The 14,675-nt window shown below is 33.2% G+C and overlaps 2 protein-coding genes across 2 annotated transcripts; one reads left to right on the forward strand and one right to left on the reverse strand.

Moving 5' to 3' along the window:
• Positions 1 to 4,588: 4,588 nt before the first annotated feature.
• Positions 4,589 to 8,729, reverse strand: LOC128391189 (leucine-rich repeat-containing protein 15-like). The gene is given in 4 exon segments (XM_053351037.1): positions 4,589 to 5,158; positions 5,161 to 5,717; positions 5,917 to 6,742; positions 8,121 to 8,729. Coding segments are annotated over 4 exon segments (2,235 nt in total). The 5' UTR covers positions 8,557 to 8,729; the 3' UTR covers positions 4,589 to 4,742.
• A 2,037-nt stretch (positions 8,730 to 10,766) lies between these two features.
• Positions 10,767 to 13,768, forward strand: LOC128391535 (apolipoprotein D-like). The gene is made up of 4 exons (XM_053351443.1): positions 10,767 to 11,093; positions 11,184 to 11,394; positions 11,455 to 11,550; positions 11,628 to 13,768. The coding sequence occupies exons 1-4, from the start codon at positions 10,959 to 10,961 to the stop codon at positions 11,765 to 11,767; spliced, it is 582 nt and encodes a 193-aa protein (XP_053207418.1). The 5' UTR covers positions 10,767 to 10,958; the 3' UTR covers positions 11,768 to 13,768.
• The last annotated feature ends 907 nt before the right edge of the window (positions 13,769 to 14,675 follow it).

The raw sequence follows: 14,675 nt of genomic DNA on the forward strand, positions 1-14,675 counted from the left end.
AGGATTTATGTATACGACTCTGTATCTCCACCTATTGTTATCGAATAGTATTATTGTTGATTCGACATTTTGATACATTTTCTCTATGTAGCTTCTCTTTCGTTTTGTTAGATGACAAGAAACTTTTGCAAAATGATTGAAAAAATGCAAACATTAATCATAATAATATGTAATGCAGGGAGTTTTTATTCACTATGGGTATTTTACAAGATATTTCAAGAGCTAAAACTCATATGAATGTTTAAACTTGACTAGATTACTTAGCTATTTCTTAGTTGGGACTAATTTTTCGAATTTCAAGGCCATTACACGAAGAATATGTTTGAAGGTCGTTTCATTTCAAGGTTTTATGTAAAAGAGCATGTTTTCACCCATCATAGGATAATTATCTGTTCTTCTTTTCAGAAAAACCTTCAAATGACTACGAAATGGGTTTACCGTGTAATGACCTCAATAACCTTGAAAATTTTTACGAATTATACGAATACGAATTTGTGCAATTCTGAAATGTATCTGTACGAGATCTGATCTTTTTGGCTCACTTTTTATTGACTTATAACTGAAAAGCTGTATGAAATGAAGTTGAATACCCCTGTTGAATCATTACACTTCAGTGTTCCAATAAATTTCTAATTTTCTAATGTTTTGTTAATTTTTAATTACAGATTGATAAACAAATAGAAACACATCATCATCGACTGCATCCTCATCATAATTACCTTCATCATCTCAATTATCTGCATTATAACTAATGAAATGCATTAATTGAAAAATTAAATTGCATGTTAGTAAATTAGCGGTGGAAATATATTCCAATCTTATTATTTAACAATTAAACCCAAATAGTGATACGAAGAGACTGCAGGCTACAAAAGAGCTGGAAAATTAGTTGATGTGATCACGATTGAGATAATGTTGATGAAAACACAGTGAATGAAAGTGATAAGATCATAAGATAGGTTTATGCCTAACAGATTTAAGTAAATGAAGCTTCTCTATTATCTTCTGTAGCTAAAAAAGATAGTTTCGATCGACTTTATGATCATATACGCGTCCATAACAATCATTCACCTCGGCATTTCTCTCTCTCTCTCTTCTCTCTCTCTCTCTCTCTCTCTCTCTCTCCTTCTCTCTCTCTCTCTCTCTCTCTCTCTCTCTCTCTCTCTCTCTCTCTCTCTCTCTATCATAAATTGTTTGCAAAAAGAAAGAGAGATTATTTTAAGGTGTTTTGATTAAAAAATGACAGAAAATAGATTTGCAATATTAAATATTAAATGTTTATTTGATTACTATCACTAGTGAGAAAGTTCAACAAACGAGGTCATTTTCGTTATTCAGGGAGATGGACAGTTTTGTCTTCTTTGTGTAAATTGGTTGCTGAGCTTAGGAAAGCCGATCGACTTTAAACCATCTTCAAGAGTGTTAATTGTAAGAGGAAATAAACTTGGTTGTCGAGAGAATCCACATCACCTAAATTAAACAACAATTAAGTAAAGAAGTCAGATTTTAATCTTTGTCATTCTAAGATTGAATTCAGATACTTACTGAAATGGAAGAAATCATAAGCCGCATTACATGAGACAATTAAAGCATAGTTTTTGTAATCAGTATCTACGACCCAATATTGAGCTGATGGAGAAACTATAAAGGTGAACAATTAATAATTTGTTGATAGATTAATTGTCAAAAATGTTAACTTACGTGGAAAAAATTTAACAGCTAAAACATTGTCCTTGTCGGTTAGTTTCCCATACCAACACTGAAACCAATTCACCTTGATAATTGACTCCACTATTGTTAACAATTACATTGCCAGTTGACTCGTCAAGTTTATAATTAGTTTGGACATCATAGTCCTTTTCAAAACCACATCGGTTCGAGCGATTTCACCAGGTACCAAGGAACTAATTAACAATTTAAACATAATACATACATAAAGTTTTCCATCATTACATCACTTTTTGTCATTTTATTACAATAGACTATTTTCTTACCTTGTTGATATCAAATGGTCTATACAAAGGCACTTGTAAAGGTTTAGTCTTTGGACATTTACCTGGTGAAATGTCAGTAGCCAATGTTGCGGTAACAATGGTCAAAGTAAAAACACTGATCAGAACAAATTTCATATTTAATGAGTTTGATTCACTTGTGATTAGCAATTTCAATACAATTAGTCGACAATCCAACGATTCAATGAACTAATCAGAAACTTTCATTGTATTTATTCATTTTTCCAACATGTATCTGATTATTTATCTTTTCCATTAGATAATGAATTATATCACCTAATCAAGAAAAATCTCATGTACTAAAAATCTATTAATAGCAATTAGTTTTACGATAGTCCTCGGTATCAGATCAAATCATAGAGTCAAAAGATCAGATTTTGATATCGATTAAAGTTATATTATCAATTCCTAGAAAATTAAACAAAGACTTTTAATCAGAACAGCCGATAATTGTAATCAAAGGAAACGTTTAATCAATAACTGACTGAGATAATCAACATAATTAGATTTTATGAACGTTCATTTACTCGTTAAATAGAATCACAAGTCTTTTTATTAATCATTAATTTCTAAGAGGAGGTCAAATTAATTAGTTTGTTTAAAACCATTGCGATAATAAAATACAGTGTGATTGATAAGAGAACCAACAGTTTAATCAGCAGATCACCATATTTGTAACAATAAATGAAAATTGATTGATTCTATTCAAATGCATTGACGTATATAGGTGCGCGGAAATAAAGGAGCATCTCGAGCTCTTCAACTTTTAGGTAATATTTTAAAATGGTTGATTCTCTGTCCAAGTTTCCGTCCTCATTGAAATATCTTCATCTCAATAACAACACAATCTACACTGTAACAATGATTCGTTAACAGGCCAGTCTCGAAACTTTGGTTAAATTGAATAAAATCCAAAGTTGACTAAAAAAGTTTTCGCTTCGTGTTCAGGGCTACAAAAGTTGTATCTCGAAAATAACGAGATCTCATCAATTGAAGTTGGAACATTTGAATCTCTAAGCCAACTGATTTACATGAATCTCTAAAACAATAGCAGTATCATTATTTCATTTAGAGATGTTCCGATCTCAGATTTTCAGTTAATCGATTGATCATATATCGGATAACCGAAAATAAATAAGCATCTCCAGGATGATGGGTCTAAAACCTAAGGCTCGTATGTAGAGCTTTGCTATCTCAGATTACAATGTGAATTATTGAAAAACGTTCGAAAATGTGTTTTTCATTCTTTCCCAATTATTCTAAAACTTTAGATTCATGAGATGCTCACTAAACCTACTTTGATTAATCAACGAAACTTTTTGGAACTCAACTAGCCTTTCGATGCCTTGGTTAACCAATAAAACGTTGACTGACATTGAATTTGGAGCAATTCATATTCTGCAACATCTCAATCAACTTCATCTTTCACTCAACTCGCTTCGAGCTATACACCCAAATCTTTTCAAATACAACCACGAACTTCGTTCCCTTTCACTTGACAATTTAATTGCGAATATTCAACCAGGAACTTTTCAGGAGCTTGTAGAGCCTTTTAGTTTAAAGTTGTGACTTTGTTTTAGGCCCACAAATATACAGCCAAAGACTTTGAGTTTGCACCCACTTTTTAGATCATTCACGCAGGTAAAGATAATCAATTAGAGATAAAATTAACCCAGAGATATGATGTTAAGTTTGTCCACTAATTTAAGTAATTTAATCTTAAAATGGTCAATTGATTATATGTATCAAAAGTTATCTTTACTTGCTTATCATTAACTGCAGGAATGATTTAAAAAGTGGATGCAAACTCAAAGTCTTTAGCTGTATTTAGTTTGTTAAAATGCTTCAAGGTGGATGGAAGTGCCAATGTATCCAGTTTGTCGGATGATAAATTATTGTCACTCAGATCGAGGATTGTCAATGAGGTCAAGTAACTAAAAGTTAAAGGGTCAATTTCCTCTACCATAACATTAGACAGATAGAGTTCATCAAGATTTAAAAGATTGGTGAAAAAATGATTTCGTATAACGTACAGCTGATTGTTAGACATTGACAAATATCTTAATGACAATGACAACGAACTGAAACTTGCTGGCTCAATGTCCATCAAGTGATTACCTGATAGGTAGAGTTGTGCTAATGAGGTAACACCACGAAAAACATCTTCCGACAAGTGATTAAGATTAAAATATACAGCCAAAGACTTTATGTTTGCAATCACTTTCTAAATCATTCACGCAGTTGAATATAATCAATGAGAGATACAGTTAACCCAAAGATATGATGATCAGTCTGTCCACTAATTTAAGTGGTGTAGTCTCAAAATGGTCAACTGATTAGATATCAAAAGTTATCTTCACTTGCTCATCATTGACTGCGTAAATGATTAAGAAAGTGGTTGCAAACTCACAGTCTTTGGCTGAATTTAATAAAATTATAAAAATGTGCCGATATGAAAAATTGGTCGATCTCAACTTTCAGAAAATCAATCACCAGAAGAACCACGTGATTTTAGATAAAAATTGAAAGCTCGAATAACTGATTAATAAATTTTACTTAATTAAGAAATTAGACAGTGAAAATAGACAGTGTACATAAGAGAACGAAAATTTTCAGCCTTTTTCGACCTCGAAATGCGAATTTGTAAAATCGAAATTGATCGAATCGATCGATTAACTGAAAATCTGAGATCGGAACATCTCTAAATGAAATAATGATACTGCTATTGTTTTAGAGATTCATGTAAATCAGTTGGTTTAGAGATTCAAATGTTCCAACTTCAATTGATGAGATCTCGTTATTTTCGAGATACAACTTTTGTAACCCTGAACACGAAGCGAAAACTTGTTTAGTCAACTTTTGAATTTTATTCCAATTTAACCAAAGGATTTCGAGTCCAGACTGGCCTGTTAACGAATCATTGTGTACAGTGTAGATTGTGTTGTTATTGAGTTGAAGATATTTCAATGAGGACGGAAACTTGGATAGAGAATCAGACATTTCGATCAACTTATTACCCTGAATGTTGAGAAGTTCAAGATTAGCCAAACTCGCCAGTGCCTCATTCTCAATCACCTCAATTCGGTTGTTTTGAAGATGAAGCTCCTGAAGATTTGGGAACGAATAGAAAACACCTTTCGAACTTTTTTCAATAAGTTCCGTTGTAATCTGAGATCACGAAGCTCTACTAGCTCCTGAAAAGTTCCTGGTTGAATATTTGCAATTAAATTGTTGTCAAGTGAAAGGGAACGAAGTTCATGGTTGTATTTGAAAAGATTTGGGTGTATAGCTCGAAGCGAGTTGAATGAAAGATGAAGTTGATTGAGATGTTGCAGAGTATAAAGTGTACCAAATTCAATGTCAGTCAACGCGTTATTGGTTAACCAAAGCACTGAAAGGTTAGTTGAGTTCCAAAAAGTATCGTTGATTAATCGAAGCAAATTGTTTCGATTAAGATAAAGTTCCCTTAGTGAAGGTAAATTATGAAATGTTCCAAAATCGATTGAGTGAAGATGGTTATGAGAAATGTCAATCGTCTTTAGTTTAGTTAAACCTGCAAATAATTCGGAGGGAAGAAGTCGAAGCGAATTGTGGCTTAGATCAATCGATTCAAGATCGAGCAGAGTAAAAAATGTTCGTTCTTCAAGAAAAGTCAACTTATTGTTATAAAGAGACAGAGTTGTGAGTTTGGGCATAGTTATGAAACTTTATCAGATAAAGTTCGAAGGGCATTTGAAGAAAGGTCAAGTGTAGTTAGTGCTGTGAGTCGGTAAACCCATCATCGGTAATGTCGGTGATTTTGTTTCCGAAAGTTTAAGTTCACGAAGTTTACGAAGACGACGAAGAGCCACCAAAGGAAACCATCAATTCTATTAGATGAAAGTGTCAACTTTTCGAGAGTTGCCTCAAGGCCACCAAATGAATATTCAAGTAAAGATGAAATTGATTACCATGAAGATTGAGAGTCTCCAGAGGAAGACCATAAGCTGTATAACTTTCAATCTCATCGATTTCATTGGCCTCAAGGTCAAGTGTTGTTAGACTTCGAAGGCCTGCTAGAGAGGATTGAGGTAACACCTTTAATTTAGAATTAACCAGAGAAAGTGACCTAAGGCAACCTGAAAGTCCATGGAAAACAGAATCAGATAAATTGGACAATGAAGTAAATGATATGTGAATCGATTCAATTGTTGAATTGGTAAATACACTTGAAGGTAGAAAGGTAATGTTTCCATTAAGATTGTAAATGGTTAATGATTTAACTGGACTGGAAAGAAGACGAAGTGTCGTTGCAATGGCCTCGATATCGGTTGATGGGCATTCGACGTAAAGTCCATCGGTAAACTGGTAACACGAACAGCCCAAAGAGGTTCCATTAGAGTCCATTAAAGGACAGAGATCACGAGTTACTTTGATTGAAGGTTTTGATGATTTGGAATCAATATCATAATTAATTGGACGAAGTGACACTGATAATGATGATGGAGATGAAGATGATTGAATTGATTCATATCGTTGCTGAGATTCATCAAGAGAAGATATTTGCAGAAATGATTTAAATGGTGATGATACAATTTCCATGGAAACAGGAAGTATAAACAGAATTGAAATGATGATCACATGATGATAGAAACTAATTAACTTGATTGGAATGTAGTTTACCTTTAGAAGTAACAATTTATCACAAAAATGTTTTTCTTTCATGTTATTATTTATACTAACAAACAATCCTTGTGACGATCACGATGAGTTTATGTTTAAACTTTTCTGATGAACAATCAACTGTTAATCTTCAAGTCATTGTTGTAATTTGTTATTAATTATGATTGGAAGTGGATCACAATCAATATAAAATAGTCACTGAACTTGGTCGAAAGTTTTTGTTATGATTGAAACAATTAGTTTGATATGAGAGTTGACAATCCATATCGTTGACAAGATCTGGAATAAACAAAATGGTTTCATTAGCATTCAATAGAAATCAAAATTTTTGGCTCATCATCAGATTTGAATAATTGTCCAATATCATGATTAAATTATTGGTTGATTGGAAATGATAATGATGATGATATTGTAATCAATATGATGTTGATGTAAAAAAGTAGTTGATTCCTATCAAGATGTTCAGTTGATTCAGAATAATAATTTTTTTCCTCCCTATTGTTATCATTTTTCTGACTTTATCATGATTATAATTCAAGTTAATATCTTACAAACAACGACATTATGATGATGATAATGGTGAAAACAGAACAGACTGAATGATCTAAAAAGTGGGTGCAAACTCAAAGTCTTTGGCTGTATATTTGTGGGCCTAAAACAAAGTCACAACTTTAAACTAAAAGGCTCTACAAGCTCCTGAAAAGTTCCTGGTTGAATATTCGCAATTAAATTGTCAAGTGAAAGGGAACGAAGTTCGTGGTTGTATTTGAAAAGATTTGGGTGTATAGCTCAGCGAGTTGAATGAAAGATGAAGTTGATTGAGATGTTGCAGAGTATAAAGTGTACCAAATTCAATGTCAGTCAACGCGTTATTGGTTAACCAAAGCACTGAAAGGTTAGTTGAGTTCCAAAAAGTATCGTTGATTAATCGAAGCAAATTGTTTCGATTAAGATAAAGTTCCCTTAGTGAAGGTAAATTATGAAATGTTCCAAAATCGATTGAGTGAAGATGGTTATGAGAAATGTCAATCGTCTTTAGTTTAGTTAAACCTGCAAATAATTCGGAGGGAAGAAGTCGAAGTGAATTGTGGCTTAGATCAATCGATTCAAGATCGAGCAGAGTAAAAAATGTTCGTTCTTCAAGAAAAGTCAACTTATTGTTATAAAGAGACAGAGTTGTGAGTTTGGGCATAGTTATGAAACTTTATCAGATAAAGTTCGAAGGCATTTGAAGAAAGGTCAAGTGTAGTTAGTGCTGTGAGTCGGTAAACCCATCATCGGTAATGTCGGTGATTTTGTTTCCGAAAGTTTAAGTTCACGAAGTTTACGAAGACGACGAAGAGCCACCAAAGGAAACCATCAATTCTATTAGATGAAAGTGTCAACTTTTCGAGAGTTGCCTCAAGGCCACCAAATGAATATTCAAGTAAAGATGAAATTGATTACCATGAAGATTGAGAGTCTCCAGAGGAAGACCATAAGCTGTATAACTTTCAATCTCATCGATTTCATTGGCCTCAAGGTCAAGTGTTGTTAGACTTCGAAGGCCTGCTAGAGAGGATTGAGGTAACACCTTTAATTTAGAATTAACCAGAGAAAGTGACCTAAGGCAACCTGAAAGTCCATGGAAAACAGAATCAGATAAATTGGACAATGAAGTAAATGATATGTGAATCGATTCAATTGTTGAATTGGTAAATACACTTGAAGGTAGAAAGGTAATGTTTCCATTAAGATTGTAAATGGTTAATGATTTAACTGGACTGGAAAGAAGACGAAGTGTCGTTGCAATGGCCTCGATATCGGTTGATGGGCATTCGACGTAAAGTCCATCGGTAAACTGGTAACACGAACAGCCCAAAGAGGTTCCATTAGAGTCCATTAAAGGACAGAGATCACGAGTTACTTTGATTGAAGGTTTTGATGATTTGGAATCAATATCATAATTAATTGGACGAAGTGACACTGATAATGATGATGGAGATGAAGATGATTGAATTGATTCATATCGTTGCTGAGATTCATCAAGAGAAGATATTTGCAGAAATGATTTAAATGGTGATGATACAATTTCATGGAAACAGGAAGTATAAACAGAATTGAAATGATGATCACATGATGATAGAAACTAATTAACTTGATTGGAATGTAGTTTACCTTAGAAGTAACAATTTATCACAAAATGTTTTTCTTTCATGTTATTATTTATACTAACAAACAATCCTTGTGACGATCACGATGAGTTTATGTTTAAACTTTTCTGATGAACAATCAACTGTTAATCTTCAAGTCATTGTTGTAATTTGTTATTAATTATGATTGGAAGTGGATCACAATCAATATAAAATAGTCACTGAACTTGGTCGAAAGTTTTTGTTATGATTGAAACAATTAGTTTGATATGAGAGTTGACAATCCATATCGTTGACAAGATCTGGAATAAACAAAATGGTTTCATTAGCATTCAATAGAAATCAAAATTTTTGGCTCATCATCAGATTTGAATAATTGTCCAATATCATGATTAAATTATTGGTTGATTGAAATGATAATGATGATGATATTGTAATCAATATGATGTTGATGTAAAAAAGTAGTTGATTTCTATCAAGATGTTCAGTTGATTCAGAATAATAATTTTTTTCCTCCCTATTGTTATCATTTTTCTGACTTTATCATGATTATAATTCAAGTTAATATCTTACAAACAACGACATTATGATGATGATAATGGTGAAAACAGAACAGACTGAATGATCTAAAAAGTGGGTGCAAACTCAAAGTCTTTGGCTGTATATTTGTGGGCCTAAAACAAAGTCACAACTTTAAACTAAAAGGCTCTACAAGCTCCTGAAAAGTTCCTGGTTGAATATTCGCAATTAAATTGTCAAGTGAAAGGGAACGAAGTTCGTGGTTGTATTTGAAAAGATTTGGGTGTATAGCTCGAAGCGAGTTGAGTGAAAGATGAAGTTGATTGAGATGTTGCAGAATATGAATTGCTCCAAATTCAATGTCAGTCAACGTTTTATTGGTTAACCAAGGCATCGAAAGGCTAGTTGAGTTCCAAAAAGTTTCGTTGATTAATCAAAGTAGGTTTAGTGAGCATCTCATGAATCTAAAGTTTTAGAATAATTGGGAAAGAATGAAAAACACATTTTCGAACGTTTTTCAATAATTCACATTGTAATCTGAGATAGCAAAGCTCTACATACGAGCCTTAGGTTTTAGACCCATCATCCTGGAGATGCTTATTTATTTTCGGTTATCCGATATATGATCAATCGATTAACTGAAAATCTGAGATCGGAACATCTCTAAATGAAATAATGATACTGCTATTGTTTTAGAGATTCATGTAAATCAGTTGGCTTAGAGATTCAAATGTTCCAACTTCAATTGATGAGATCTCGTTATTTTCGAGATACAACTTTTGTAGCCCTGAACACGAAGCGAAAACTTTTTTAGTCAACTTTTGGATTTTATTCCAATTTAACCAAAGGATTTCGAGGCCAGACTGGCCTGTTAACGAATCATTGTGTACAGTGTAGATTGTGTTGTTATTGAGATGAAGATATTTCAATGAGGACGGAAACTTGGACAGAGAATCAACCATTTTAAAATATTACCTAAAAAGTTGAAGAGCTCGAGATGCTCCTTTATTTCCGCGCACCCTATACGTGATCAATGCATTTGAATAGAATCAATCAATTTTCATTTATTGTTACAAATATGGTGATCTGCTGATTAAACTGTTGGTTCTCTTATCAATCACACTGTATTTTATTATCGCAATGGTTTTAAACAAACTAATTAATTTGACCTCCTCTTAGAAATTAATGATTAATAAAAAGACTTGTGATTCTATTTAACGAGTAAATGAACGTTCATAAAATCTAATTATGTTGATTATCTCAGTCAGTTATTGATTAAACGTTTCCTTTGATTACAATTATCGGCTGTTCTGATTAAAAAGTCTTTTGTTTAATTTTCTAGGAATTGATAATATAACTTTAATCGATATCAAAATCTGATCTTTTGACTCTATGATTTGATCTGATACCGAGGACTATCGTAAAACTAATTGCTATTAATAGATTTTTAGTACATGAGATTTTTCTTGATTAGGTGATATAATTCATTATCTAATGGAAAAGATAAATAATCAGATACATGTTGGAAAAATGAATAAATACAATGAAAGTTTCTGATTAGTTCATTGAATCGTTGGATTGTCGACTAATTGTATTGAAATTGCTAATCACAAGTGAATCAAACTCATTAAATATGAAATTTGTTCTGATCAGTGTTTTTACTTTGACCATTGTTACCGCAACATTGGCTACTGACATTTCACCAGGTAAATGTCCAAAGACTAAACCTTTACAAGTGCCTTTGTATAGACCATTTGATATCAACAAGGTAAGAAAATAGTCTATTGTAATAAAATGACAAAAAGTGATGTAATGATGGAAAACTTTATGTATGTATTATGTTTAAATTGTTAATTAGTTCCTTGGTACCTGGTATGAAATCGCTCGAACCGATGTGGTCTTTGAAAAAGGACTACGATGTGTCCAAACTAATTATAAACTTGACGAGTCAACTGGCAATGTAATTGTTAACAATAGTGGAGTCAATTATCAAGGTGAATTGGTTTCCAGTGTTGGTATGGGAAAACTAACCGACAAGGACAATGTTTTAGCTGTTAAATTTTTTCCACGTAAGTTAACATTTTTGACAATTAATCTATCAACAAATTATTAATTGTTCACCTTTATAGTTTCTCCATCAGCTCAATATTGGGTCGTAGATACTGATTACAAAAACTATGCTTTAATTGTCTCATGTAATGCGGCTTATGATTTCTTCCATTTCAGTAAGTATCTGAATTCAATCTTAGAATGACAAAGATTAAAATCTGACTTCTTTTTACTTAATTGTTGTTTAATTTAGGTGATGCTTGGATTCTCTCTCGACAACCAAGTTTATTTCCTCTTACAATTAACACTCTTGAAGATGGTTTAAAGTCGATCGGCTTTCCTAAGCTCAGCAACCAATTTACACAAAGAAGACAAAACTGTCCATCTCCCTGAATAACGAAAATGACCTCGTTTGTTGAACTTTCTCACTAGTGATAGTAATCAAATAAACATTTAATATTTAATATTGCAAATCTATTTTCTGTCATTTTTTAATCAAAACACCTTAAAATAATCTCTCTTTCTTTTTGCAAACAATTTATGATAGAGAGAGAGAGAGAGAGAGAGAGAGAGAGAGAGAGAGAGAGAGAGAGAGAGAGAGAGAGAGAGAGAGAGAGAGAGAGAGAGAGAGAGAGAGAGAGAGAGAGAGAGAGAGAACAGGTGAACTACGTGAAAACAAGTTGTTGTAGTTAACAGAAGCTGTTGTTAGAATGATGGTGTTGGTAGTGATAGTGGTTTTGGTGGGATGAGTGATGGTGACGGTGGAAAGATGTTGATTAGTATTTAAGAGGAAAGGGAAAGCTAAAAAAGTAAGAGAAGAGAAATGGAAAAAGCAATAAGAAAAAAACGTTAGAAACTAATCATGATCATCATCTCTCTCTCGTACGTCGGCTAAAATAGACGGGATGAGGCGCCCGTAACGTCACTGTGACCCCCCTGGTGGGAGTTCCCCGAAACCAATATAATCTCTCTCTCTCTCTTGTTAGCCGAATGGTTAGTAGACTTGCCTACTTAAGTGTAAGCTATTTGAATGGGTTAGCACCCAGGAGAGTGACCACTTGATGTTTGATATCAGCTCTAATGTTGTAAAGAGCTTTCTCTTTCCTTTCTCTTCCACTCTATCCTCTGTCTTTCTTCTTTCCCCTACCGTCTCACTACGAAGTTTGTAATCAGATACACAATTGTAAATCTGCACATCAACGGATATCTCCTCCCCCCCACCACAAAAAGCAAAAATAAAATCTCTCTCTCTCTCTCTCTCTCTCTCTCTCTCTCTCTCTCTGGCGCAGAGGGTTGAAGCCACTGTCCTCGTTAATCGAGGTTGTAGGTTCGAGACCCGGTGATGCATTAGTCGATAATGACCCAATGAGAAAGAAAGGGCAGTACCCGTCAGCTGAAATGACTCCTGCGAGGGAGTCAGCCTCCCTAGGTAGTGATACCTAGAAGGGGTAAGACGGGGGGAGAATCAGCTCTGGGGGGAGTTAGTGACATACCCGAGCCATTTACTTGTAAAAATGAAAGATTGAGTAACAATTAAAAAGAAAAAATAGTACCGTCATAGACGACTAGTAAGGTTCGCCGGCAAAAGCGCAAGACAGCGCGGTCCGGTACCACTAGCCAACGTTGAGCAGTGCGGCACCACTCAGCGAACAGCCGTGTGGTGGAATGTCCGGAAACATATACCTAATCTCTCTCTCTCACTCACTGATCGTAATTAGTATTTAACAAACAACTAGATGAATAAAACGATTGATACATTGATGAAAAAAACTCTAATGTTTTGTTAATTTTTAATTACAGATTGATAAACAAATAGAAACACATCATCATCGACTGCATCCTCATCATAATTACCTTCATCATCTCAATTATCTGCATCATAACAAATGAAATGAATTTAAATTATTCAAATTATGGAAACAACTTGATTGCAATTAAATGAATTCTCAACAGGATCCATATTATCAATACCCGAGAATAGATGATGAGTTAATAGAGAGATAGAAAGAAAGAAGAGAGAGAGAGATTATTTTAGTCGATGAAATATAAACAAATATGGACAATGGAAAATGGAAAATGAACAACCAGTTGAAACTTCGATTGAGAATTTAAGTTGAGTTAATAATCGAGTAAGAAGAGAAAAAAAAATGTTAATGATAATAATAATTAGAAAGAACATAAAAAGTGAATATCATTGATGATGCTCGTTGACGCAGTTACGAACTAAAGTTTCTAAGTTTAGATCGAGTTCAGGTTTTTTTTTTATTTTCTCTCTTTTCAGAAACTCTCCTGTTGTTCAACAATTTAATATTTACTTTCCCTTTCAATCGTTAACTTCACTTTCATCATTCTAATCATTTCGATTTCAATTAAAAAATGAGATTAGCAAAACTACATCATCATCATTATTGTTGTTGTTACTTGATAATAATAATGATAAAGTCTCTTCATGTTATCGTATCGGAATCTTCTGGAATACATATCTGTCTCATCATATATTCTCGGGTATTGATAATATGGATCCTGTTGAGAATTCATTTAATTGCAATCAAGTTGTTTCCATAATTTGATTCATTTCATTTGTTATGATGCAGATAATTGAGATGATGATGTGTTTCTATTTGTTTATCAATCTGTAATTAAAAATTAACAAAACATTAGAGTTTTTTTCATCAATGTATCAATCGTTTTATTCATCTAGTTGTTTGTTAAATACTAATTACGATTAGTGAGAGAGAGAGAGAGAGAGAAAGATGATGATGATCATGATTAGTTTCTAACGTTTCTTTCTTATTGCTTTTTCCATTTCTCTTCTCTTACTTTTTTTAGCTTTCCCTTTCCTCTTAAATACTAATCAACATCTTTCCACCGTCACCATCACTCATCCCACCACCACCAGCGTCACTACCAACACCATCACTCTAACAACAACATTACCGCTACAACTACACTGTTAACTACTACTACAACTTATCATCTTCAATCAGAATCAATCTTCAATTCTCAGGCCATTAAAGTGCTGCAATTGTTGTTATTCAGCCTTTTTCTTGATGCAATTTCTTATTTTAACTTATAGTCTATCAGCCGTTAATTTGAAATAATAAGAGAGTAAAGAAATAGAAATAGAAAGAAAGGGAATTAAGATATGAAAGAGATGATGGAACTTGTGTTGATGTTGGATGATGATGATAAAGAAAAAGGAAAATGGGAAACGGGAAACGGGAAAAACGATCTTAGTTCTTCCGCGATCTCTTAAAATGATAAAAAATAATCATAATAATAATCTCTGCATCATGATGAT

The sequence above is a fragment of the Panonychus citri genome, unplaced genomic scaffold (assembly GCF_014898815.1).
Source record: "Panonychus citri isolate SS breed McGregor unplaced genomic scaffold, ASM1489881v1 Contig00134, whole genome shotgun sequence".
Lineage (NCBI taxonomy): Eukaryota > Metazoa > Arthropoda > Arachnida > Trombidiformes > Tetranychidae > Panonychus > Panonychus citri.